Source organism: Aphelocoma coerulescens, chromosome 1 (assembly GCF_041296385.1).
Source record: "Aphelocoma coerulescens isolate FSJ_1873_10779 chromosome 1, UR_Acoe_1.0, whole genome shotgun sequence".
NCBI lineage: Eukaryota > Metazoa > Chordata > Aves > Passeriformes > Corvidae > Aphelocoma > Aphelocoma coerulescens.
Genome location: NC_091013.1, coordinates 63165626 through 63193526, shown reverse-complemented (window position 1 = coordinate 63193526; position 27901 = coordinate 63165626). Strand labels below are relative to the sequence as shown.

The window sequence follows — 27901 nt, the reverse complement described above, 5'->3', positions numbered from 1 at the left end:
TGCACCCATCCTTGTGGAATTTCACAAAGGGTTCCCGTCACCCCATTCCTGCAGCCACTCCGGGTCCCCCTGAATGTCAGCTCTTCCCGCCAGTGTAAAGAGTGGTTCACATCATTTGGCATCAATGGTAAACTTGATGAGGGCTCAGTCTCCTTCTCCAGGTCACTGACGAGTTTGTCGAACAGGAAAAGACCCAGGACACACCAGCTTTCCAGAGAGTAAGCCCCTTAACCACTTCCATCTGCTCCCAGTCATGCCAGCAACTTCTTATCTATTGAGCTCTTCACTAGAATTTTGTTTACACTTCTTTCATTATATTATAGAATCACAGAATGGTTTGGGTTGGAAGGGACATAAAGATCCTCTAGTCCAACCCCTGTGCCACAGGCAAGGACACCTTCTACTGGACAAGGTTGCTCAGGGCCCCATCCAACCTGGCCTGGAACACTGCCACAGATGGGGCATCTACAGCTTCTCTCAACAACCTGTACCAGTGTCTCACTACCCCATAGTGAAGAATTTCTTCCTAACATTATATTAGTCAAATTGTACTCACTGGAGTGTTTAGGACCTCTACTATTCTTTGCAGCACAAACTGTTCACTCACCTGCCAGATGTAAGGAGCACCCAAGTTGCCCAGATCAAATCCAACAGTCAGGAGAAATTACTGCATAAGGAACCGTGTTTGATGCAACATTTACATCATACAATAATTTTGGAGAACTTTGCGACTATTTAAAACTAGAGTTTATTAGATACAATATTTGCTATTAAAAAAAATCCACCTTATTAACCTCTCCTTGTATAAGCCAGTATATAAATAAGGAAATTGCAATAGCACAGTAGACGTGTTTTAATGTCACATGAAGCTGTAGAGCAATTACTCTGTGTTCCATAACTACCTCTTGAAAAATCTTAAGAATATTAATCTGATGATGTTACCATTGTCAAAATGATATTTTTTATTCTAGGTATAGTCCTGTGATTACCTAATAATAAAGGAAGTAGGTGTATTGCTAACTAGGCTGACAATTCAAGTATTCACGTATCCATGGTTCACTGACCATTAACAATCAGTAAGACATCAAATAATCATTTAGAAATCCCTCCCTTCTACTCAATGCCTCCAGAGTAAAATACAAAAGCATATTTTAAATGTAGCTTAAATTTTAATCATTCGCAAACAGAATATTTTTTTTGGGCAACGTCCCACAAAGCTGTTATTTTTTATTTTTGCCTCATTTAAAAAAAGTTAGGTACATGGATCTTCTACAAACACAGTATGATGATGACAGAACACTCTTTCCTTAAAAGACTCATAATTACATTGTATGTATCCATAGCAGAGCAAAACTGAGAATAAACTCAATAAAAAGCAAAAATTGGAGACACTTGGGCGGTGTGTGTTGTTTGATTTTTAATTGGCTTCCTATTTATGCACATAATTAAATTAACACATCTAATTTACTTTGGCATTATTTTTGCTGTCTTGATCTGATTTGGAAAACTTAGATTAAAAAAAAAAATCAAGAAAAGTTTTATTTTTTGGAAGTGTGCCCCAGTACAGATGCAAAATTCTACACAGGATCCTGAAAAGCTCTGTGTATGTGTATAAACACGTGCATGTTTATACATACATGTACATACAACCTGTTGCTTGAGAGTAATTGCTGAAATGACAAAGTTCAAAAGTCCCAAGATTGTGCTGGTGATGATCCAAATTCACTAACATGGCTTTGCAACCTACACACAATACCCTGCTGGTTATGACCCAAGGAAAACATTCGTATTGTCACAATTCAACTAAAAAGTTCTGGAAAGTTTAGCCGGCCATTTAGTGCCAGTCTATCATGCTGCTTGCCAAAGTCAGACTAGCATAGAGAAGCTCACAGAAGAGTCTGAGTTAAAGACCAACACCTAAAGACCAGCCTGTGGGAAGTGAGGCTCCTAAGGAAGTCAGTAATACCTCAGCTGGTGAATTTCTTTAAGTTGTTTAGACATGGTTTCACAGTTTGAAGCTGACCTGAGCTCAGTACTCAGGCCCAGGAATCTTGCAGGCTTTATGAGCCTTACACTCTGCAGTAGGGCACAAGCTGCAGCAGGAAGCAGAGCAAGTGCTGTCACCTCCTCAGCCCAAGCTTCATCACCACTCTCACCTGAGCAGCAGGTGAGATATTATGATTTGCACAGCCAGGCTGATGAGGCCCCCCACAACCACAGATACCAGATCAGGCTTTTCAGGGAACTGAAGACACCAGGCACACAACTTGTTGATTTAAGGATGAGAAAAGTGTAGAACTGAGCAAAGACCTCGTAAGAAGAAAGTCGTTTTACACCTATACAGAAGCAAAAATCCAAGCACACAAGAGAGTAAATTTTGACCTTTAAAACTACCTAGAAGATCAGGCAATGTTTTTGTGAACTGTGCCCTTGTTTTTTTATGTCTCGATTCTATCCCCGTCCCATCCTAAGCCAGCAAAAGTTTTCCAAGTTGCACTCATGCATAGGCAGATAAGCAGATTCCACTGGGTCTTTTTGTAGATCTAGTATGTAAGTTTGCCTAACTCTGCTGTATCAAGGGTAAAGAAGGAAATATCAGGTAAAACTCCCAAGGACTAAGAGTGAAAACCAGGCAGATGAGCAAGCTCTGCTTCATTAAAAAAACTGGGAATCACCCAAAGCAATGCCATATAAATGCACTCAGTCCTGCCTGACTTCTAAAGCTATAGAGGATATCTCAGACTGGTTATCATCCAAGTAGAAAAATACCTGGCAATTCTCAAGCTAAGAAGTTACAAATGAATATTTTCTGAACATTAAAGCAACACATGAAAAATGAGTCTGCTTGTACTACAGATGGACAGAAATTGCACCAGAATAAATCAACTTGTACGCACTTTTCCTACACAAAAAACATTTATGCATTTGACAAGCAAAGAAAATAGTCTCAGGAGGTTGAATATTTTTAAGATTAAATTACCAGGCTATGCTTTTAAAAATAGTAGCATCCTGTTCTTCCTAGCCCAGTTGAGCATCAATCCAGGTGCTGTTCTGCAAGGCAGTCTCCAAAGACACTCCTCAGCCTGCCATGGTGACTATCAGCAACAACAAACTGAGCAGCATTTCCATTATTTGCCTTTCCCTGTCCTATATTCATCCTTCTAAACATCACTTAGTAGGTAAAGCAAGGTGTGCAAGTAAACAGACAAGAAAAAATATGCTTTTGTATATGTGATGCTTTCACAACTGCTCCTCATTAGCTTCATTTATTTTCTAGCATTTTCCAGCGATAGGACAAGCCAGTTAATCTCTCTAATTTTTTAATTTGTTAATTTATCAAATTTGTTAACTGGTCAGTAGTCTGGTTTGAAAAAAAAATGGAGAAACCAGAACTGGAACTCGGTTTTATTTCTTTTTGTTGAGAAGGACAATCTCTCTCATAACTTAAAGGCAGAAAAAAGTGTTTTGTCCAAAATAATCAGATATAAATAATTAGATCAGGGAGGAAATTATCAGCAACAGAATCTCACAAAAAAACCCCCCCAAACCCTGTACTTCTTACAAAGACATAGGAAGTTCATTTTTAAGAACAGAGCAAGTAGCCATCCTTAATGCATTTGTTTTAACTGATACTTTAGAACAGCTCTCTGCAACTCATTTTACTCAGGGAAAAAAAGGTAGCTATATGAAAACAACAGCTAGTAGTTCAAAATCATTAAGCAGAATGTTTTTGCTACCTACAATTCACATCAATTTTGGTTTTGCACAACGATTCAGAGCATTACAGATTCCACTTCAGAAACTTAGGAACGCCACCATTTCACTTCTCCCAAAATGAGAACTGTCATGATTCTGCTTTTGCCAATACAGACTGATATACCAGTGAAAGGAATGACTAATCCTAAATGAGCATTAATTGATGGCTATTCCTTTAACAAGAACCGATTAAAGCTGCTGCACAGGAATAAACTGTTCTCATTAAAGTTTCTTGTATAAGAGCATTAGTTATATGACGCAACTGTAGTACTTGTATAGTGTATGCTGTTCCCAGGCAGGTTTCTCCCAGCAGTCTTTTTTGCTTTATCCAGTGAAATTGTGCCGTATGTCTTGCCACTCTAATTGCAATGAAATCTCTAAAGTACTTAGAATTACTATTTTCTTTTAGGGTCAACTTAAAATTTTTCATCTCCCTTCAATGAAAGAAAGGGAATTGTAACAATGTGTGAGGAACCTGATAAAAAATAATTCGTATTTTTTCTTCTTTTCAAGGAAAAATCCACATAATCTGAACATCCACCACTGGATGAATTACAAATGCATGTTCTGGTGAATAAATAATTAAAGCATCCAACCTCATATTAACTGCTCTTAGCCATCTTACCTCTGGCTAAATAACCTAAAAAATGGAGTGTCTAAATTTTATATTTGTAGCACTTCAGCAAGCTGTTTATTTTACCTCTAATGATAGAGTTTAAATGGACACTCCAAGTTTTTCGGTCTTGCACTGAATGCAGTAGACTGTCTATGCTTAGGAGATTTAATTCATCTGCAGACAACTTACTGGTAGAAATCTGCAGAAGTCAAGTGCTCTAAATAGCACCTACTCTCACCCGTCAATTAAAACTTTTTCCCTTCAAAGTCTGAGATCCATGACTTCAGGATTCCCCAAAGCCAGCACTAGGTTGCTAGGATGTTACATAAGGAGGGAGATATGTATGCTCTGGGATATGAAGCATAATGCAGAAATGTGTGCACTACTGGAGAACTAACCCGGGAAATGCTCCTGGAGCCATGGGCAAAGCAGGTACTCTCCTGTTTGCTCCCTGCTGTATCAGTCCTACACCAGGCTCACATGACCGAGCTGACTCGGACAACAGCAGCCTGGAATATCCATCTAAACCATGCCACATAGACCTACCTTCTTCAATCCCACTGCCATGAAAACCCTTGCAGAAAACCCCATGTTCACCCCAACTGCTAGAGATTAAACACACTCTGTGTCTTGAAGTAAAAGCATGTCTAAATAATTACTTGACTATTTCAGAGACCCTTTAATGTGCAAAAGAAGTAACCAAACCCAAGAATCCTCCTTCATAGCTCCAAGCCCCATATACAAGCCTAGTGGAAGCTGCAGTCTGTAGTTCCATCACTCATTTTGTCCTGAGTTGCAGCTCTCAAACTCCACCCATGAACAAACCCTACTACTTCACAAATGAACGGATTCAAGTGTAGGGTGGTGCTGAAAACTTGCCAAATGGGGTCTGCTGTATTTCCTGTGACTCAATACTCTGTCACAGATTTTAGGGTGACCCTAAAAGATAGGGCTGCTTCTTTACTAATGAAGAAACAAGCCTATATTTAAGACTGTTTTTAGAATTTTAATTCAGAAGATCCAAAATTTAATGAAAGAAACAAGTACTTCCAAAAAAAGCACAGACAGTTAAGAGAACTTTTTCAAAGCTTGTAAGGGATCAGAATTTTGTAAAAATACACATAAATTGAGATAGAAGCATAGAACATCTCAAGTTAGAAGGATCATTCCAACTCCTTGCTCCTTGCAGGGAAATAACTGTACATAACTTTACATAACTGTAAACTATTTCAGTTTGCTTTTAAATAATCTTAATATTTTAATTATGACAATAAGTATGAACAATCAATGTTAAGAAACTGTGCAGAGCAAGCAGACATGAAGTTATTGCACAATGTATCTGCTGAATCTCTCCCATGATCCAAGGCTTCAGTTTTTGGCACTGGATTCCAGCAAGTCTTTTGCTTCATTTATTTTTGTTGCTAAGTAAGGTGATCCACCTGAGAAGTGAAAGGGGAAAGCAATACTGTTTACACATTAGTATTAGTACCAAAATATCTCACTTGCAGCATCTCTTTATTACTCACTTTTATTAGCTCTTTCCTACACAGATCCTTTTGATACAAACGACATTGATAAGAAGTGAACTAATTGATAAGGAAACATGAGAAATGTAATCAAAACTGAAATCACTGTAGAATAATGCAGAACAATTTGTCTCAGAGAGAAGACTGAAATCTGAAATCACTTTACATCCTGTGATTTAGATCTGCAGTGGGATGCTACCGCAAATGTGTGCAAGGTCAGCTGTCCTGAACATTCACTCAAACCTAACAGCTATTACTTCCACTCATCCTAAAAACTGAGAGGTAAATTTTAAAATAATTTTGACAAAGAATTATTGTGCAAGCAACTTGTATGCGAGATGCCCAGAGTTACCAGCCAGAAACCATCACATTAAAGATATTTAAACATGGTACACCTTCTAACTTCTAGTGCTGAACACTGTCACTGCTCTATGCTCCATCTAACAATCTGATTACAGTTCAGCAGTCTTTTTGTGTTTGGGTTTTTCTCACTCTCCCCTTGAGTGCCAACCATCTGGCCACAGTCACCAAAAACAACAGTAAAAGGTCTCTATCAGTAACTTACCACTCACTGTAATACACCTATATTTTTATGTGAAAATGTGATTCCAGCAGTACTGTGCACTGCATAGCCTTTTCCAAGGCATTTGTTCAGCCATTTTTTTCATTCACCATTTCATTCATTCTATTAACCAAAAAACACAATGATAGAAGAAACATGCAGAGCTAGTTGCAGACATATACAAATAAAAACAAAAAGGTGAGGCTTGCTTAAAGATTTCTTTAGGACATTGCTGCAGGAATCCAAATCAGTATAAAGTCATTTCATGGTGTAGTAAAACAACTGGGGAAAAAAGAATGAAGCTCTTTTCCATGGTTTGGTCTTGTTTGAGTGTGGTTCTAATAGGTAAGCCACACTGGAAGAAAGTGAGGCAGGGCAAGGGATGGGTAATGAAATGGCCATTGAAAAAGTAATTTTTCTTTTCTTTTTTTTAAATCAAGTAGCTTTGTAGCAAGGAATAGGATTTACTACATTGACTATTGTTTCTTTCACACAGTAGATAAGAGGATCAAACAAATAGTAAAGACTAAAACCTGCAATAAACAATGTATTCCAAGTAATTTTTAAATGTGCATTGATTTTCTACATGTCTAGAATACAGGATCTTAAAGTAAATTAAAATCTGTTGGAAGTGTTTTCACTACATTTACATCCTTAAGTGCCATATTAATTTTGTAGCCCTCCAATGAGAGGAAATTCAATCTCATGATTGCCTAAGTGTTTGTTTATAATTAAGGCAAGTCCAAAAGGTTTCCCTCTTCCTTTTTTTCTGTGAGGAAATGTTCTTTCATAAAATTGGTAACTGATAAATTAACACACAATATATCAATATAAAAACTCTTCAAAACTGAACTGTAAAGGTTAATAAGCAACCGTTTCAGTAGCACTCTCTGCAGATGTTATTATGCAGATTTCTATATATTGCTTATTGATTTCTAATAATTCTCTCTCCAACAGTTTGGACCTCAGAACATACGTAACTTAAAATCTGAAATTACTGCCCTTTCTTCTACCAACTCCAGGTGGTAAAATATTATTTTAAAATTACATTATACCATTGAATATTATTTTTAAAAGAACATCTGTGCTACCCACAGCCAGAAGTGATCTATACACAGGCAAACAAGCTTCTCTGTCATGCCACATGTTCAAGATTACTCCAGGCCCTCACTCTGCAGCTGAAGATATTACACAAGGTTTTTTCTACAGCCATTCCGGAAGAGCTTCAGGGGCACCAGAGAGGCACAAATCCCTTCAACTGGTGTTCCTACTGAGAAAATACGGCTGAGAAATCCTATTCCGTGTCTCACTGTCACCCAGGAGGGCTCACTACTTCCATCCAAACCTACACTGTGCCCAGCTGCAGAGGCATTAAAACTCTAAGAGTGCTGCATTAAAATCTTTGGTAGGGTCGTTAGGATCTTCCTAACAGGAACCACCTCTTCAGATCTCCTCAATATCCACATGGAGATTCACCACAGTTCTCTCTGGTTCACGTCTCCATGTACTGCTACAACAAACTTAGAAGTTCGTTCTTAAAAAATCTTGACCCAATAGGTGCTCTGGTGGTTAAGAGACTTTTGACCACTATAATGTATTAGAAATGAAGAAGAGACTTTCTTTTCTATGTCTGTGCAGCTTATCCATTATAGACAGAACAAAAATGGAAGTTTGAAATCAAACAAGTAGGACAACTTTGAAACTGAACTGAGGGGTGAAGAGAGAAAAGCAAAGCATCAACTAAGCACTTCCCATGGCCAGTGGTCACACTTACTTTCTCATTTTCTTAAAATGGGGTGCTGGTAGGGAGCCTGTAATTCTGTCAAAAAGAGATAAAAACCCTCTGATTTCCCCTTTTGACTTCTGAAGTACAGTGCAACTCTTCACCATCTGTTATTTTAAAGTAGAAACAGCAATGAACATATGGGCTTTCTTTCTCAACCAGCTGTAGTGTAGTTAAAGTTATAATAATAGCCTTTCTCTAAGATAAATTTACATTAAAAACCCGGCCAGTAAAGCAACAGTGCCCAGCTTTACATTCTTTCCAACTGAATCCTATAAAGTCTGAAATTCATCAATGATGAACTTACTAACTGCAAAACATTTCCTCACAGAAAGTTACTTTCGTGCATGCAACTGGTCCATCACAGTTCAAAACAGGAATTTTAGTTTAATGTAAAATTTTTATAGCTTACTTTTCCTTATTTTTTAAGAAGTTTTTGCAAAGAGTGGAAAACCACACTTCAACCTGAGCTCACAGTTCTAACTGAAGCAGCACAAGTACAGGAAAAAACTTTAAAGAAAAATTAGTAAAACAGGTTCATAAAGCTCAGTTTATCTGAGAGAAGACACACAGAAGCTCAAGTCAATAAATAACAAATGTTTGCACTCGATGTGGTTATTTACAGTCAGAAAACTTTAAGGATCTCATTTAGGCCTCTTCCTTTCCAGCCCTGCTTAGGAAAAATAATAGTCATTTACCTTTATCAGGATGATTCAAAATCATGATTTTCCTATGCGCTGTTCTGATTTTGTCCTTGCCAGCAGATGGACTGCAAAAGCAAATTGAAGTGCTTATGAGAAATGCCAGAGCACTCAGGCTAAAAATTAACAGTTTATACTGGCTTCAAAAATAATTAAAACTTGAGATTTTCACCATCTTGTGGACAAAACATAAAACTGCATCTCTGAGGAAGCAACAACAACAAAGGCATGTAAGACACCGAGAATGACATTTTTCAAAAGCCTGTGTATTTTACACATACAAATATCTTTCAGGTTTTTGTAAAATGCAATACATCCACACATTAAAAAAAAAAAAATGATGGGGAAAGAAATAGGAAAGCCCCAGCAGTTCTAGGATATATCTGGTTGGTTATTCTAGCATTAAAGCAGAAAACACAATTTTTCCTCCAAGAAAAAAAATATTTTTATGACCAGTGACAAAACAACAAACATTTAATATTATCCCATTTTGTTCTACTGTAAATATTTTTATAGCAGCTATAAATATTTCTTCTTTCTGCTGGGGCCTGAAAAAAATCCCTGTATGCATTATTTTTGCAAAGCTGTTCAACGTGTTACATTCAGGGACACGCTGATTTACAGGTGCTACCTACATAATGCTGTTTACTTCAATGAAAAACACAGAATATGTATTTGGGCTCAAATAAATACAAAATATGTACCTTACCAGACAAATAACCACTTATGGATGAAGTATGCCAACACAGTAGGGCTGTATGCAAAAGGACAGTTTGAATGGTTCAGTTTTTTATGATTTGTTCATTTGCAGAAATGAATCAGTGTTTTCCACTTCAGGTGACTTCTTAATCAGTGATGATTTAATTAATTAATCTTTCTGTAGATACAGCTTGAATGCAAGGTATCAGCCCAACTAAATTCCCAAGGTAAACAACCTCTCTAATTATTATTCTGTCACAGTGAAATTAGGGTATGCTGCAAAAATAGTTCACAGAACTGCGTAAGAAAAGAATACTTCAATTAAAAAGAAAGTAACCTATAAAGTAAGAATCAAACAGAGGGTCAAAGGTCTTGGATTATATAAATACAAAACCAAAATGATTTATCACACAACTATAAATAACAATCATCTATATTTTGATTTTTAAAGCTGTTTTTAATACTAAAAAGGAAAGCTGTTATACCACATTTAGAACCTCGGATGGCCAAAAGCCTAACTGGGAAAAGTGGCAATTGCATGTCACAGAAGCTCATGCAGGTCTGCTCAAAGAAGCAACTGTGAAAACAGCGGTTTACTTCAAATTTGCTTAGTTTATGAGATACTGCTTATCTCACAATGGGCTCTAAAAATTCTTAATCACTATGAAACAAATATGTAATGTCAAAATCACATTTTCCTTGACTCACAAGCTGCCTTCTAACATTACCAACTGGCCAAGAAGTCTATCACTCTGGAGGAAACAGCTGATGTGCTGGAGGGCAGGGCTGATGTTCAGGGGCACCTCGAGACGCTGCAGGAACGGGGTGATGGGAACCCTTTGTGAAATTCCACAAGAATGGGTGCAGAGCCTGGTACTTGGGATGGAAGTGTCCCTTGAAATGCTAGAGGCTGGGAAATGCGTGGCTGGGGAGTGGCTCTGTTGAAAAGGAGACGGGGCACAGCAAGAACAATTCTCCACTGCAGTATGTTACCATGCCTTCAATCCAAACAATTGTTTTATGAGCATTTTATTGTTTGCCTTTTAAAAGTTTAAGCAGAATATTAGTGTAATTTATAAGATTAGAAGTCCCCACAAGATGGGGAAAATCTTTTTACAAAAAAAGTTATGGTTTTGGCCAGAGTATTGCACACTCTTGCAACATGCATCTGCTTCATTCAATACTTTCTAAACTAAAACATATTGATGCAACACACCTACCTTACACCTAAAATAAGACTTGCTTCTCGCCTACTCATTTTCTGTTCAAATCCTCCTTTATAGTATGATGAAAGACTCTAAAAAGAAGAAAGGAAAAAAAAGCAATAATTAGTTCATGCACAAGGTGCCAGGAACTAAACTGTATTTATATGACCTCATTCAGAGCATTACATTCATCTATAATTTATTTCAAAGGCATGAAATGACTGCAAACCAGATAATATGAAAGGACTTCTGAGTGATAACACATGCAAAAACCAACTTAAAAATAACTATCTGTGTTTTCACAATCTTCTACTGTTAATAAGAGGTATTAATAGGTACAACCATTAAAATCCTGCCTATGGGCAAAAAAGTCCAGAATCAAAGTACATACTAGCATAGGGTGGTATAGTGCCTGTGTTGGGGAGGGCATGGGAGGGAAAGCAGGATAATTGTTGAGAACAGCATTGATACCATCACAATGGAAAATGTCTGAAGTGGCAATACTTCAGCATTCACAGCTATTATGGACAATCACTCCAGATATTTCTACAAAGAAATTAGGTAAAATACCCCAATAGAGATAAGAACAGATTTCCATGTGAAGGAATGTTACTTCAAAAAACTGTATCATGAGTTCTTTGAAGGAACCCTGAAAATGAACAAAAAGACACAAGTAAAAAAAAAACAAAAAGGCTTAGCATAAAGCCACAACCTCCATTTCAGGAAATCACTGAGCTGGAGAACACTGGAAAATAGTGAAGTATATGGGGAAATCCTAAGCCTTTACATCCTTCGTTTAGAACCAATAACTGACAACTATTAGATATAGGATCTGGAGTTAATTTTTTAAACTCACTGTAATGGGAAACTTTATCCACTGTTTTAAGAAGGGAAGAAAAAACAGTGGGAAAAGAACATTAAAAAGGAGACGGAGATGAGAGTAAATCATTACAATTAATTGTCATAGAGAATGGTTTGAAAGTATATTTGTCAACTATAAATATATTTTAAATTATGAAGAAAAACCCATACTGAACCACCACTGATGGTTAGCAGTGATCTCAATATGAATGTTTCTTTAAGTCCCAGAGGTAGCAGATGTAGCTCCAAGCCTTGGGGAACTGGCACACAGAAACCACTCGAGAAGACTGAAGTTTTTTCCTCAATGTGAAACCTATCAACTGGAGGAAAATAAGCTTCTTTTGTTGCTATCAAAGGGAAATATGGCCCAAGAGCTGAGACTATTTTTAAGTATTCCCTTTACCCCCAAGTAAAATGTGCCTGGCCCTTAATAAAACACTCTTCTCACTAAATATAGCCATTCATATTCAATGAGAATTTTGCCTTATGTCTACACAAAATCTCTTATATAATTTCAAGCATTATAGCATTTAAAGGGCTCTGTCTGTGATATCTAAGCAAAGCCTTTAACTAAGCTTAGGAGTGATACTCACCCAAATGCATGGTTCAGAAATACTTCACCTATTGCTACCATAAAGTCACATGCAACCACAGAAGAAATTTTTTAGTGCGCTGTTATGATCCAAAACTTATTTTATCTTCCTTCTTCCCACCCCAAACCATGAATGAAATAACCACTGCTGTAACACTACAGGTATCAAAGCTGAAGCACCTGTGGACGTGCCATGCCTACAAGGAGAATCTGTGGAGGAGCCATGTCTATAACTACAGGGTAACACAAGAAGCCAAGTCTGTAATAGTGCACATGCACATGACAGGTTAGAGTGTGCAACACTAAGGGAACACACAGGGCTTCTCCGGTTCTCCAAAGGGAAATTATGTCAATAATTTAGTGGTCAACAGGTAACACCCTTGAAGAGCAGAACTGCACAGAAATTTGCAACAATGCCCAACAATTACTGCAAGCAAAAGAGAAAAGCACACTTTAATGTTCTCTGAAAGGTTTTCCAAAAAACATTTGCTCCCAAAGCAGTCTAGGTGCAGATGGTTTCCCGAATCCTTCAACTCTCCTTCAACTCTGACATACAATTCTAACTCAGGTTTGCTATTCATGTAGAGAAAAGCAATATTTGAATTTTCTTTAACACAGCTTGTCTTTGTTCTTGGTAGATTTCATCTAAAATACTATTTAAAATGAGAGACTAGGGAGGAATGGCTGTAGGCTTACATTCAGAAATATTTTTTCATGTTTTTAAAGCCTGCTTCCTTGACACTGTTCTAACCTTAGGAAGCCTTTGTTTACCTCCAAGAGGAATGAAAAAAGGAATTCTTTTGCCTGTGTCCTTTCACACACAAACTGTTGAATTGGTCTTCAAGAAAAAAAATATTTTCTTCTCATAAGTGGAGGATGTAGCACCAATAATCGGTTCTTCAATTAAGATGTCCATCCTTAGCAGAATTTAAAGTACAAGGAAATTACACATAAAAGTATTTTTTTTTCTGCTGGCTAGAAAAAAAGAGGAAGAAACACTGAGAATTCATTTTAGGGAACACCTTGGCAAATTTCTAGTTCCCTAATGAAAGCGCTTTTGCACGCTACTCAAACGAAAACATTTTTTTCCTAGTTGTAAATTCTAAGTAATGGCTGGAAATATATTTTTCTGTTATGAGAACTCCTTGATGAGCAGGCAATTCTAGACACTTGATTATTTATTAGCTCCAGCAATTGCAAAGAAAATTTTGTACTGCAAAAATCATTGAAATGAGCTCTTCATTTCTTTGTACTATTTGGGGGAAGGGGAGGAGGTATAATTTAATTTACTTAATTTCCTTGCACATTATTACTGCTCAGCAATTTATGTGAGTAAGTCCTCCTTTCTGAACAAATGCTATTAATAGGTTTGGGGCATAGGGAGGGACAGAAAATGGCTGCACTTGCTTTGCAAATGTCTGTTCAGTCCTGCACATTTTTGAAAAAGCAACCAGACAAGAAAATTCAGTGCACAGGGACCCTGACATCTTCAAGATACTTCTTCTTTCATAGCACAGGGAAAGCATAATCACCGTTTCCATGCCAGTTAAGACACTGAAAGCACCAAAACTGAGATCATGCATTACATTACATGGAGTAGTGAATTTTTCTGAAAACTCTACATATTGCTGTTCCAGCACCAATACAGTCCTCCACCAAAAAGGTATCGAACACTAGAGGAAACAAAAACAAACACAAAAACCAAACTACAACCACAAAATATTTAGAAGCTGTGATATAATATAGTGTACATTTTTGCTAATATCAACTTCCTTAACTTTAGTAAGAAAAGAAACCTTATAAAATGGACTGCATTGTTCTCTGGAAACTTTATTTTCAATTAAGGACAAGAGAGATCCTTATCTCTCAATTCAGAACTCTCTGAGTCTGAGCAGAATCAGATCCAATAAGGCAAATACAGTGTGAAAGCCTAATGCTGTGCTATACAAGACATCCTTTTCTTATGGAACACAGAATTTCATGACTGTTGGATTTGAGTATTTTGACAGTTCATTTGGCCTACAATTGCTGTTTCTGTCTTCAATATCTTCTATGTATGTCTGTCTGTCTGTATATATGTATGTAGGTATCTATCTTTCAACCCTCAGTATCACTGATTCCACAAAAAAAGGTAATGAATGCTACTGAAATACTTGCTCTTTTATTTCACACTTTAAGGAAATATTAACATTCTAATTAATGGCATTAATTCTGAGGAAGGAAAGCCAAATGATTACTTAGAGCTATGCACCTTCTACTGGCAACAGACTCTTTTTACAACACACAGAAACAAGAAAGTGTCACTGGCATTTGTGACACCAGTGACAAAACCAGGCTCAAACTAAAAAACATTTCGGTGGGAGCAAGCATTATGACTTGTCATAGAGTGGAAATGATAATGTTTCCTCTAGTGTCCTTCTCCACTGACAGAAAGATGGTAGAAAACTTCAAGACTAAATTACAGCAGCATTTACAAATATACATTCTTAAATATGAAGTAACTGTCTTAAAGTTAAATGAGAGGTAAAAATTCAGAATAAAGCATAACACTTTTACTTCCTTCTATTTAGTATTTTTGACTAAAAGATGAGTGCAGCTGTTGACTGTACACGTTATTTATTTACGTAAGTAAATAGGAAGTGTAAAATCCTCAAGATACAGCAAGCAGCATTTTAAGTGATCATTTCATAATTGCTCAATTTGACCTTTCCCAAGTAATTTATTAGTGAGCAGGCAGAAAGAATCAACAGCATCTGTATTACCATGTGTGACTGGGAGTGACCAACATCAACTGTGACTTCTACTACAAACAGAGGAGGGGACTAATTGTAAATGGGGAGGAAGAGTGGGGGCTTACAGAGGAAGGCAGCTAGCTTTTGAATAGGCAGCTGTTTCACAGACTCTCAAGAAAAAGGAGACCATGAGGGACAAGATTTGATTCTAGAAAGCGAGAATAAGCACGGACAATTACAGTGACCAAGTCAGGTGCCTTCAAACACCACAGAAACGCAGCAAAGTAACACTAAGCCCAGACACTAAAGGTCACGAGATGCCTTTTCCAGTAAGTACAGGTAGAAGTACCAACTGCTTGATATTGTTTGTCAGTACAGTGTAAAGGGCAATAAGCTGTCAAGAAACATGATGAAAGTGCTAATTCACAGATATACTCAGCAGCTTCAAATTCCACAAAGTCATGTAAAACTACTAAAATAAGAAGTTTGGAGAATAACCACTTACACAGGACCTTTGCATTTAATGTTTTCTGTATTGTTTCAAAGAAAATAATTTCTTGTTAAGGGGAGAATAAATATAAAGCCAACAAATATATACAGTAAATGGCAAACAGGAATAGAGTTTTTAGTGTCTCCACTAGATCTCGTCTTACACTGAAAACCTGTATTTTCAAGTTCAGAAATAGAATAGCAGAAAAGACACCCTACTGGAAATCAGCACACAATTCTGGGCAGAAAGGCAAGATGTGAAGGCAGACAGAGGATACTGCTCCAGGGACTAGGAACACTTAGAATGCAGAAGCTCCTGGTTTGCTCTTTATGGTTGTTCATGAATTCTGCAGGACTCAAAGTCACTGTGGTAAAAATGAGATAGGTCTGCAATGAACTTGGCTCAGTCAGTATTGAGGGGTACAGTTTCCTAGGAACAGACACCTCTCAGTGCAGTAGCATGCCACATTTCAATGTGTTATAAAGAGTCACTGCCTGCTCTCTTATGTGAACATATCTGAATTTAGATTCTCTAGCCTATATCTACAAATGGCTAGAAAAAGAATTGCTGGAGTAAAACTGCTAGGGAGGGAAGGAGGGAGGGTGAAGACTGAAGCACTCCATACTCTGAAGCCACATGTACTGCTTGCTACATCTAGCAAGCCTGCAAGTCAGCCTGTATCATGTGAAAGCAATTTATTTCACAGTACCTAAAGTCCCCTCTGCTGTTTTGGCAGGCAACATGGGAATCTCTCAAAAAATTACTTTGAAATAGGAAAAAAAACCTGACATTGGTCTCACAACAGCAATGCAATAAGAGGGACAAAGAGCAAAAAACGTGATCAAGGAGCACTGTTTCTGGCTGAAACACATGGCAAGTAAAAACCAATGTGGACCAGCCCCAAGAGGACAGTTGAATCTTCTCCTCCCCAGGAAGCTTGCCTTGATCAAGCTTGCACCTTCAGGACATGAACACCAAGCACAGATGGGAATTGAATTTGGACCACAGTGTCTGTCTAGACAGGCTCAGTGTTGCAACTGGCCTAACATTAGTAGGTACAATGCTAGTATCATGTTTTTAAAAAACTTACCTTTAGCATAGTTTTCAGGAAATAATAATCTGTAACAACTACTCCCTGAACACGCTCACCCATCAGCATCAAGAAGGGAATAGCATTCTTTTGCTGTGGATAGGTGTATGCAGACTATGAACTCTGAAGGAACACACTGCTACAAGCAGACATCTACCTCACTGGGAATTACTTCAATCAAACAGGAATGGAACATATGTATTTATTTACCAGAGGAAAGCATAGCCACCAAACCAGTAAGCAAATGCTCTCAAATATTCCCTGCATATGCCCCCTCACAACACTCTACTTCTTGATTTTTTACCTCATTTTTGTATTTTTTAACAAGTAGGGCAAACCGAAAGAACAAAAAGCTGGGTAAAAGTTGAAATTAGCCGGGGAAGAAGAAGAAGACAACTCGTATGTTAACCAGAACACAAGCTCTCCCATCTCCATGGCAACCCTTCCTAGAAGTTCATCAATTTGTCTCCTTGATATTTAACACTGTATCTAAAAGACCAAATTCTTTCACTTTTAGCTGCTTGAAATGAAACTGCATGTCATCACTTTGCAATCTTTAGGAATTAGTGACTTTCTCATAGCACACTTGAACAATTTATCATTACACTTACTGGTAAAGGGTTCCAGAATAAGGAACATCAACAGAAAAAATTACAACTGTTTATCAGTTTTGATACAGCTTTATCCATAGGGATTTAAAATACAGAAAACATCATGCCAGATCTTGCACAGTAGGGAGCAGCCCCACCCTGGGAAAGGAATTATCTATGTGACACTTAACTGTATTTAACACAAAATATCTCCTTTCTGAATACTTGAAATACAAAATCATAAATTTATCATAAAGTAATATCTAAACTTACAGAAGTTGAAATCCTCTTTGCTGCCTCTGTAATTGCCTGCTCCAATGGTTTCCAAAGGCGGAAAGCATAACGACCTGAAAAAGATGGAGCTTAAATGAAATATTCAGTAAAATGCAAAAATACTCCACAAACAAGCTCCAACTTACGCTCGTCAGCTTACAGCAGAAAGAATTTTGCTTTAAAAACCCCAAACTATTGGGAGAGGGAGAATAATTTTAGTATACTGCATCTAAAAACCTAGTCATGGACTGTAAAGATCCATTGCGTTTACTCACTATTAACTCACTAAATGAACAAATTTAAATACATTTCAATATGATAAATGAAGGTATCTGCCGCGTGAACTTTAAGAAAAAGGGCAGTTTGAAACATTAGCTTTGGATATACATTATTTATTAAATACTGTTCCAAGGTTATGTCTTCAAAAAAAGAAATCCATGTACTACTACACATTTCTTGCTGTGATGCTGTATGCTTAATCACACACTTTGTAAATACTGCATTTTTAATTTTGTTACAAAGAGATGATCTTCTGGGATTCAGAGCCATTCAACTCCCCACTAGTACTGAACGTCTATAGCTACGATAGACTAGAGAGATCCCTGTAAGACTGTGTTCTCAGAAGTACAAAGCAGGTCTACCAACTTCAGAATCAAGATTTACGCCATGTTACTGGAGGATTTTCCATGTAAATCCTCTCTCCCCAGTTATTTTAACTATTCATTAGCAATGTAACTTACTATTAAACACAGTGGAAAAACTTTTTATAAAATGTGGCTCTGCTTCATTCAAATAGCATCTTGCATTAATTCTTAGAACATGTGTCCATGTTCTAGTGATCTAAGCCTGTGCCAATGTTAACACAGAAGTTAAAACCACATTTAGAGCATCTCTGCTGAAATGCCGTGAAATCATTACCTCACTTAATGCTTTCTGTTAACCATTATTTTGCTAGTTGATATTAATTCTTCAGCTCAACCAGCAGAAGAAATTCTATGAGCATTCCCCTCCTGCTTCCATACAAACACATAGATAAGCCAACTGCTTAAAGGGTGTGTATCACCAAAGGTCTTGTCTTTCCTTCCCCTAATCACAAAAACAACACAACTGTACCCACCAAACACCTGCTGATGGACTGTGCAAGTTGTTCATCTATTAAATCTACTCTTGGTGCATGCACTTGTACATAGCTGACCATGGTTGGTTTTGTATACCGAAAACAACAGAAATCGATTCGTGTATTTCAAAACAAGAACAGACCACAGTTATCTAGACCAAGTAACCCAGGGTATAAATCATGTTAAACTCATGCCCTGTGTTCAAACTAGAATCTATTTTTCAGAGTAACAAACAGTCCAGATGCAAAGGGTTCAGGTAGTAAACAATGCAGTATGGAAACAGTTAGTATGATAAATCACTAGTCACTAAAACCTTTTATTTTCCTCTATTTGAATTCGTCGAGCATCACCTTCACATCACAGGATCTTGTTGCACTCTTCTGTACTAAAAAACCTCCACATTGCAATATGTTATTAAGTAAATAAGCTTTTCACCTTTCATTTTGCAGACAAAAAGCAGATGGAACCTTTTAGCTGCTGTCCATAAAATTACATCCTCCAGCTTTTTCCACCTTTTTCAAAAAGAATTTTGGAATTTATGACTTTGAAGGGACAGGAACTATAGGTGGACACAATTTTCCACAGTACTCTCAAGCAACCTTTCCACTTTCCACTATTTATATTCATAAAAATTTCATTTACCCTTTTGGAAACTGCAGCTCACAAGTAAGAGTTCCACTGATAATTTACCTTACCTGCAAATGCAACAGTTGCAACACCAAGTCCAAGTCCTATCATAGTCCTGGCCTAAAGCAGAGAAACAGGAATCAGAATAACATGCAAATTCTAACTTGATATATATACAACTTTAACAATGTGTACTTCTGACATCTAATGTGGACATTTCACATTTAACTTACGAGAATGATGAAAGTAAGTTCCGTATTCCACAGGCTACATTAGATTTTATAGTTCAGTCCCACTAACCCACGCCAACGCATCAGGTTTAACTTGAACTACCCATTAGCAAATCAGAGAACACACACTGAGATCAGCTAACAGTATGCATTGATAAAAACACAAGGCACACAACCATACAGGATTACTTGAAATTACCTGTGCAGACTAGTTCAACACAGCACATAACAGAAAGTATTCATTTATTACAAAAACATGAAGAACTAACTCAAAACTCCCGTATCAGGTGTACGTATTTTCCTACACAGTGCTTGAAAAAAAAACCAGGCACTTCAAGAAGGATAATAAGAAGTATCCCCACATTGATCAAGAAGCTGATAAAACGTGTGAGGTAAACCTTGAAGAAAGGACTGACTTCTCACATGTTTGCAGAATTCAGGAAGGGTAACAAGCTCCTCACTTCTGAAAAGCCTCCATGTAATCTTTGAAACAAAGGAAATAGTCATCTGTGGCATTACCTGTCTTATCATATGACAGTTCAATAATGCCTTGAATTTTCCCCTGGGAAACCTGAGAAATCAGATTAGGCTTGTTTATCTTGAATCCAAAACATAATGACAGTGCAAATGCTTTTATCACCAGACTGTCTCTTCTATATATGACTTACTTCCACAATTATCCCATAACTGGTTTATACATTTTATACAAGCAACTCTGACAGAAGGACTTAAAGCTCCAACTTCAATGTGAATGCCCTATTAACTGGATCTGGAGCCACGATGCCTTTGCCACTAAGATTTCTGGGGCTAAAATACTCTGTCTTTGATTGTACCCAATCTCATTTCTAGACAGTGGGAGTATGGGAAGAGTTCAGAAATACTGTTTTCAAAGCCTTCCTAGAGCTGGCTTAGTAGGGCCTAGATCATGGGTTGGCAACTTGCCCAGCAAACAGGCAGCTGTACAAGATGTAGGGCTGCGATCATGCCTAGTGGCTACTACAGCTTTGGCTTTGAAGGCGAGTGGCTGTGGCTGCTGCCTGTAGGCATTGAGCTCAGGACAGAAGTCGCAGCCTCCTCTGAGGTCACCGAGAAGCAGCTCTGGATCTAGCTTCTGGATCCTGCAGATTTTAACTAAGTACCTACCTCCCACCTACAAGAGGGGGAATTTTTGCCTTAGAAATCTGCCTGTATATTCCATTTTAGTAATCTAACTCTTCCATTTCAGTGTAGTCTTCAGTCTCAATATTAGCATTCACTTCTGAATGCAAAAATAATGTAGTAGTTTTACGTCTGTTGTTCCTTTCAGTTCCACAAAATTTCCCCTCATCTTTTCCCCATGAAAAAGTTTAAGCATGTTATCTTAAACGGTAGATGATGTAAAATTGCAAAGCATACAGTTCATCTCCTCACTAAACTGAAATTCTTCCAATTTCTTCTCACAAATCAGTTTTCCCAGGCTCTCAATATTCAAACATTCAAAAAAATTCCTCCAATTCCTCCATTTAGACATGAACCACAAACAGCCACACTTCTGAAAATATCATAATCCTATAGCAAGTCTGTATTATTCTGTCCCGTGGTTTGTGACCATGGATTAATATTCAAGAGTTTCCTTGACTTATTCAGACTGACAGCAAGGATCTTTTACTAAGTGGTTACAGTCAATTAAGAGCTCAACAATGTGTGAAATAGATCACACTGGCAAAAAAAAAAAAAAAAAAAAAAAAGTTATTAGCCTGTGATTGTCCAAATTAAGTTGTACTTGCTTTGCCACCAAAAAGGTGATGTAAGTCAGCAGTTTACAAGACATGCAGGTTCCAACAAGGCATTAGCAGCAGACACCTCATCACAGGCAAGACCAAGCACAGAGACCAGACTAATAAATAATACCAGGATTCTGTTAGTTCAGTGCAGAAGGAGCTTAAGTGTTTTTGCACAGTAATCTGGGAGCACAATGCAGAGTCCCCTGAGGGCCTTTGACAGTCAGCCATGTCCACTGGAATGCATTAGTCCAATCTCTGTGGAAAGCACTAGCAGGTGGTGGAAAGCTACTGCTGCCAGGAATACACCAGGTAAAAACACGGCAGTACCTCTTAAATAGGAGCAGGATGCAGGATCAAGGGGAAAATGAAGACAAGACACAAAACTTGGTAAAAGTGGTACAAAGCTCAAGACAGGGAGGCAGAAAAGACTGTCCACACATTTAAGTGAGGTACAGGCATCAGAAAATCTGAGAAATACTGGTTTATGGTAACTCACCTCATTTGCATTATGAGCACGTTAGAGAAGAGTCACTTGCTGCATATTAGCAAAGAAGTGACAACTTGACATATCAAAGCATCGTGAATGTCTGTTATGGCGTGAATGTATCCTAACTATACAAATGCGATAAAAACGGAATTTTAATCAGTGCGAGATTGCAGGCTTGGCTTTTAGTTGACATGGACTCACAAAAACAGGGGCAACTTCAAGTACTAACCAGTAAGTCCTTTTAGTCCAACTTGACTCAGTTTCTTTTTCCATGCTCACTCAACTCAGTTGAATATTTAAAAGAATCAGTCAAGGTTAGCCTGGTGCTTTGAAATGTAAAGTCCAGAGCTTTAATTAAATGCACTCCTTTCACGTCAATATTAAATGAAAGCAACTCACTCTCTCTGTGGAAGGCAGCAGTTCATTTACAGCATGCTAATACAACTACCACCACGATCATTTTTGTCTCCTATTGCTTGAAATTGCATTTCATAAGGGATAAATAAATAAATACATACACATTGACTTTCAATTATGACAGAATTGACCTTCCCCCCCTCCAAAAATGCTGTTAAGAAACTTCCAAGATGTGGATTTTAAATGAAATCATTATGTTAAGATCCAAGAGGGAAACATAAAGAAATAAAAGATTAAAAACTAACATCTGTCCCTTTCTTTATTTAATGAATCAGCTCCCAAAGGTTAGTCATCAACCCCATGCTATTCTGCTGATCTCAGGATTTTAATTTTACTATGTAGTTCAGTTTTCAGTAACAAAACCTGTTAAAGAAAACTAATGAAAAAGTTGTGCTAAATCTGCAAAACTTGAATTTTTTAAAATCTTTTCAGAAATGTGTATAAGAAACACAAGCATTAGAAAGGTAACTGCAAGACCCGATTTACCTAAGCATTTGGCAAAGAAAAGAGCACAAAGTGTATTAACTAATACACAGTATGTGGAGAGGTATACATCATAAACTGTTAGAAAACAGAGATCTTCTGCTAATTCCCTTAATATTTAATTCTCCAGTAGCCTTAATTTTTTTAGCAGAAGAAACAGGGAAGGATGAGATATTATTTTGGCAAATTCCCAATCCATGGTGCTCTGCTAACTTAAATATACTCAAAAAATACTATGACATCTGTAGTTCGTAGCATTAGAGCTTTTTCTTCTATGAAGTAGAAAAAACTTAAATTTACAAACAAAAGGAGAATTTCAAATGCATCATTTTAGAACTTCAGCACAACACTCTTACATAAGACAATGGGCCGCAAGAGCCACCTTCCCAAATGTTAAAACCCATCTGCCTGCACAAGATTCGGATTTTATACTGGTTCTTCTATCACAACCAGTGGAACACCCTTCTCAGTCTAATGAAGAATATTTTGCTCCCCTCACAATTAAGTTTCTCACACACAGCAAGAGCCCTACAGTCTTTTGCCCCAGAAACCTACAGTGAGCAGAACAGAATAAAAAGCACAGAGAAAATAATAATATGTTCTCATGGGCTGAACGACATTTTGCAATTAATCCGTGCTTAATCACGGACCAGCAAAATAGGAAATATGTACCTATATTCAAATAAATACACAAGTGTAAATTGCTTAACTAAAAATTTTTAAGGTTTGTTTGTTTGCTGTGGGGTTTCTTTAGTTCTGTATGGTGCTAAGAAGTAGGATACACAAGTATATGAACTTAGTGTACAAAAATATTTCTAAAAATAGATTTCCCCTTAAATAGAAATTCTTGACTTGAAATATGAATAATTGTTTGGTTTGGAAGATAGAATAAGGCCTCTTTCTATTCCTCAGAAGAGTAGCTACAGTTTATTGGAATACTGCTCCAGAGCAAACCACCTTACTAACACTATATGGAGCCAGAACCATTTTGAAGTGGGATTATATTATAAACTATATGCAACCAATTTGATTTCATAAACTAGTGTTTTCCCTCCAGTCTTACCTTCCTATGAAATTTAATTTATTTTCCAACAATGAATTAAAAGTAATTTCAGCTAGATGCTGTTCTCCATAATGACACAATTCTCACGTCATTTTGTGTCCTTTAATTTACAGTAACCTCTTTGGTTTGTATACAAAGCTACGACTACAGTTCTGGATAGTTTTTCATAGGCAATTGAACCAGAACAAGATTCACTAATAGAACAATTACCATAAAGTATTCAAATCCATCTTCTTTAGTATGTATTAATTAACAAAGGCTCTTGTGGGTGATCTTTGAGAACAGACTCCTCATGCTTCCACTGCTGCTCCTCCATTGATCCAAATGCTTTTGTAGAACAACTACGAGTGTAAACATAACCACGATCAGCTAATACCCTTGACTAAAGAACAAATTTCAATAGAAAACTGTAGACATCCAGATTTTAGTTCTCTAAAACCTATCTCAATCTCCACACCTCAGCAAGAACATGACAATACTCACAACAACAAAGCAAGCCATGCTAACCCCAAATGCTACTTTTATCCCAGATGGGTAAGAAGGCTCAAAGACTCAACAAAATTCACTAGGAATGCTAGCATTCTCTAGGGAGAATGGCTGTGACAATAATGGGTTTCAGAGCCAGCTTCTTAAGGTTACACGCTTCCGGTTAAATACACAGGAAGACTCTTCTGTGGGAGAAAAAAAAGTCCTAGACTGTAGTAACAATGAATAAATAATGTAGAGAAGTGTGATTTTTAAAACCGTGTTTTAAAAAAAATAGAAATATTGTAGAGACAACTTCACACACACAATTAGGTTAGGCAAGTAAGACTTCTAAGCCATTTAAAAAAATGTGGAAACTTCACCATCTGGGGCTTTAAGCCATGTGTTTTTCCCAATTGTCTCTTCCAGTGGGAACTCACTGTTCCCTGAACAAGCTTAAGTGACAGGAATGAAGAAGTGGCATAAAGTCCCAGCACCCTTCCTCTATAGCACGATACAGCATAGGAAACTTTGGAGACACTCTGCCTCCACCCAGCCTTTCCCACATTACAAAGTACCAGATGAGAATTACTTTTCTGAAACAGAGCTCTACAAAACCTTCAACATTCAAACCTCCCAGTGGTAATATCATTTGCACAGTGGGTGAAAATACATCAAGTGTCACCTCTTCATGGAGGGGAACAACATTTTCAGCCTTGTTTGCAAATGCTGGGGCCAAAGCGTTCCCATGTACCCTGCTGTGGAATCCCAGAAGATAAGGGGCTAATGTGTATGTTCCAAACACCCACTGGCTGTGGAGCCAACCAAGGACTCTTGGTAGTGACAGAAAAGAATTGCTGATAATAACTGAGGATTGTTGGTATTAACATGCTGTGGGAAAGAACAAGATGCGGCTGGAGAAGAGGGCCATGGGGAGGCAGGGCAGCAGTTTTCCTCATTCTAGTTCCCGAAGGTAAACACAACACAGTACAGTGCAAGGATGAGGTCAAGAAGGGGGCATGGACTGGCGGGGGGGGGTTGGGGGGAGGAACCAGAGCACCAAAGCTCTCCAGCCCAGTTCCAGATTTGCATAGAAAGCGAGAAACCTATCTTCTGGGCGGGAAAAAACCTATCCATAAAAAAGTATTCCCAGGCGCCCCCAGGACATTTTATCAGCTGGACTGAGGCTGGAAGCAGGACTGGTAATCTCGTTAACTCTCTCTCTTTTTCCTTCACTTTTCCTTTCTTTTTCTTTCTCTATTCCTCGTTAGTTAATATATTCCTCTCTCTCTTCCTTTTCACCCTATCCCTTTATCCAAAACCCACTGCCGTGTGCTTACATAGTAGGTCAGGGGCCAACATTTCCACGCCAACCGTGTAATGCACTAATAAAATTTTCTCATTGATTGCCGACCCTCTCACTCCCGCTGTTCCTTTGGACCACGAGCATTTACGAACTTTGGGCGTGCCCTTCCCCTCACGGGTGGGGCGCCACGCCCGCTGCCCGCGCTGCAGCTCCACCCGCGGCACCGGGGCAAGGACCCTCCGTCCCCAAGCTCCCTGCCCAGCCCGGAGGGGAGCGGAGAATGCCTGTCCCCGCAGCCCCGGCCCGCGCCCCGCTGACACAAGCCACCCTTCACGCGTGTGAAGGCCCGGGGTGAGAAGGGGGCAGTAGCCGCCTCACGGCCCCGGGGGCGGGGGTCCCGCCCTGCGCTCACCAGCCCCCGGTCCAGCTCGGCTTGGCCCTTGCCGGCGCCCGTAGGGGCCCGGGTGTACTCGGCGTAGCGCAGGCCCTCGGCAGAGGCCGCGGCACCCTCCATGACGGCGCGAGGAGGAGCGAACACTACGGGTCGGCCGGATGGACAAATAGGGCGGCAGGACGGACCGCGAAGCGCCCGTGCCCCGCGGGGCCGAGGCAGGCGCGCCGCATCCCGGGAGTGAGGCGGGAAGGGGGAAATGGAGGGATAAGGGATAACTAGTGAGTGCATCAACAAGTAGGGTCAGGAGGGGGAAGAACACTTAGGCCACACGGAAATTATTCGTGCCCATCTCCAGAATACAGGATTTTAGAAAGATAGGGAGGGACATGCGTAAAGGAAAGAATAAGGCCTAATTAATCTGGGGAAAAAAAACCACTAAAATGCATTTTAAAATTTACATGCTTGCACCAGTTGATGTCTGTATATGTTTTACTGTATTTATACTTTGATTCCTTGCAAATGCTGACACTTTGGATCACAGTTCACCCTTCTGGAAGTGCTCCTCAGCTGATGCCTCCCTGTGCAGAAGTTGTCCATCGCCTTTCGTCCAGTACCACAATCACTAAAATTTTCCTTGCGTACAGCAGTGAAGTAGCTCTTCCCTAGTGCTGGTTTTCCTTCCCTCCTACCTGGTCGTGCTGGCAATGGAATTGGATCATCTGCAGGTTGCTAAGCGGTGTGACTGGGCAAAAAGAATTAATCTTCCTACCTCCTGTTTCAAATGACGATTGCTCTTCTGGGCATCTCTTAAGTATCTTTTTAAAGTACCACAGAGGTGAGCTGACCGCATACAGCATTTCATTAACCTGAGAGAGACATATAAATTTAACTTTATACTGCACAGAAGTCATTGGAAGTTGTATGATGATCCATTTTTCAAGAAATGCATTCAGTTTTACTTCTTCATTGGACATATAACATATAATCATGTGTGATTAATTTTATTAAACCTTCAGTGGAATTGGATTTCTTAGAAACCTGAAACTTACTTTCGAATCAATAAAAATGTCCCCAACTAATATTTTTTTTTATTCACTTATTTGCATAGAAGTGATGAAAAATAGCATGTCACTTAGTAGTTTCTTGATTAGCAAACCCAGCTTAATAAATTGATAGTTTTGGAATTTAGGGTCTATTCCTTAGTTTTCCAAGCTGATCTCTGAGACCCCTTAACAGGTCAGATTCTGTTCTCATTAATCCAAAACAGTTTTTCTGCTATTTTGCCCTAATACTACTGTCTCATGGTCACAGCAGCCAAGTTCTTCCTCATTTGTAAGTATCAGATCCAGAAGAGCATCTGCCCTTGTCAGGTGCTTGATCACCTTTGGAAGGAAATTATAATCTATGAACTCAGGAAACATTTCATATCATTGTAAAGGTAGCAAAATCAGGCCCTTAAAGACACTGGGTCATACTATGGTCCATACAAATATGTCCAGGCACACTCGGAGATCGAGAGCAGTGCTCAAAACATCTTTTTCATATCACCAGCCACTTTTCACTGCTGCTTTCTGGACAGAGAGCCACAGGAAGCATAATGATTACACAGAGGAAACCAGATAATAAACACAAGGAAAATGTGTCTTCTGCCAGGAGTGAAACACTGTAGTTTGTTTCCCTTGGAAGCAAGGAGGGGAGGAATTAAAACAGCTGGGTCTTTGGTTATGGTTCTCTCCCGAAGCTCCTCTCAGCGTGGCACAGCTGTGTTCTATGTTATGCACAGAATGGTGCTGGTAGAGACAATCTGTCCATTACTATTTAATTCAATCCTAAACACTGGTATATTCCAGGATATTGTCACTATTAATGTGTAGCAATGTTGTCCAGATTTGTTATGCCATTGAAGTTAATTGTCTGCATACTTTTCCTATAAATTATTTTCCTAAACAGCCTGTGCTACAGTATTCCATGTTGCAGTCAGGATCAATGCTGGCAAGAGTCTCTGTCAAGAGTGAAGGAGAATCTAGAAACAGATACCAAGCAAAATCTTGTGAAATTGATAACAAGGAGTG

General features: G+C 38.5%; 1 protein-coding gene across 2 annotated transcripts; it reads right to left on the bottom strand.

Moving 5' to 3' along the window:
• Window positions 1–730: 730 nt before the first annotated feature.
• DNAJC15 (DnaJ heat shock protein family (Hsp40) member C15) lies at window positions 731–25968 on the bottom strand. 2 transcript variants are annotated; one of them, XM_069009934.1, is made up of 6 exons: window positions 25848–25968; window positions 19290–19341; window positions 17477–17550; window positions 10864–10940; window positions 8942–9012; window positions 731–5811 (listed from the first exon to the last, which is right to left on the bottom strand). In XM_069009934.1, the coding sequence occupies exons 1-6, from the start codon at window positions 25947–25949 to the stop codon at window positions 5741–5743; spliced, it is 447 nt and encodes a 148-aa protein (XP_068866035.1). In that variant the 5' UTR covers window positions 25950–25968; the 3' UTR covers window positions 731–5740. The 2 variants fall into 2 exon arrangements, with proteins under 2 accessions (XP_068866035.1, XP_068866026.1); XM_069009925.1 differs by lacking the exon at window positions 25848–25968 and adding an exon at window positions 23875–23941.
• Window positions 25969–27901: the final 1933 nt, after the last annotated feature.

Bases quoted from the DNA above. Each gene is read 5' to 3' on its own strand.
- DNAJC15 (XM_069009934.1), bottom strand. From the start codon at position 25,949: ATGGAGGGTGCCGCGGCCTCTGCCGAGGGCCTGCGCTACGCCGAGTAC. The intron at 19,342-25,847 runs GTGAGCGCAGGG...TCTCTGCTTTAG, and splicing joins CCGAGCTGGACCGGGGGCTG to GCCAGGACTATGATAGGACT. The intron at 9,013-10,863 runs GTAGGTGTGTTG...TTGCTTTTGCAG, and splicing joins AGTCTTATTTTAGGTGTAAG to TCCATCTGCTGGCAAGGACA.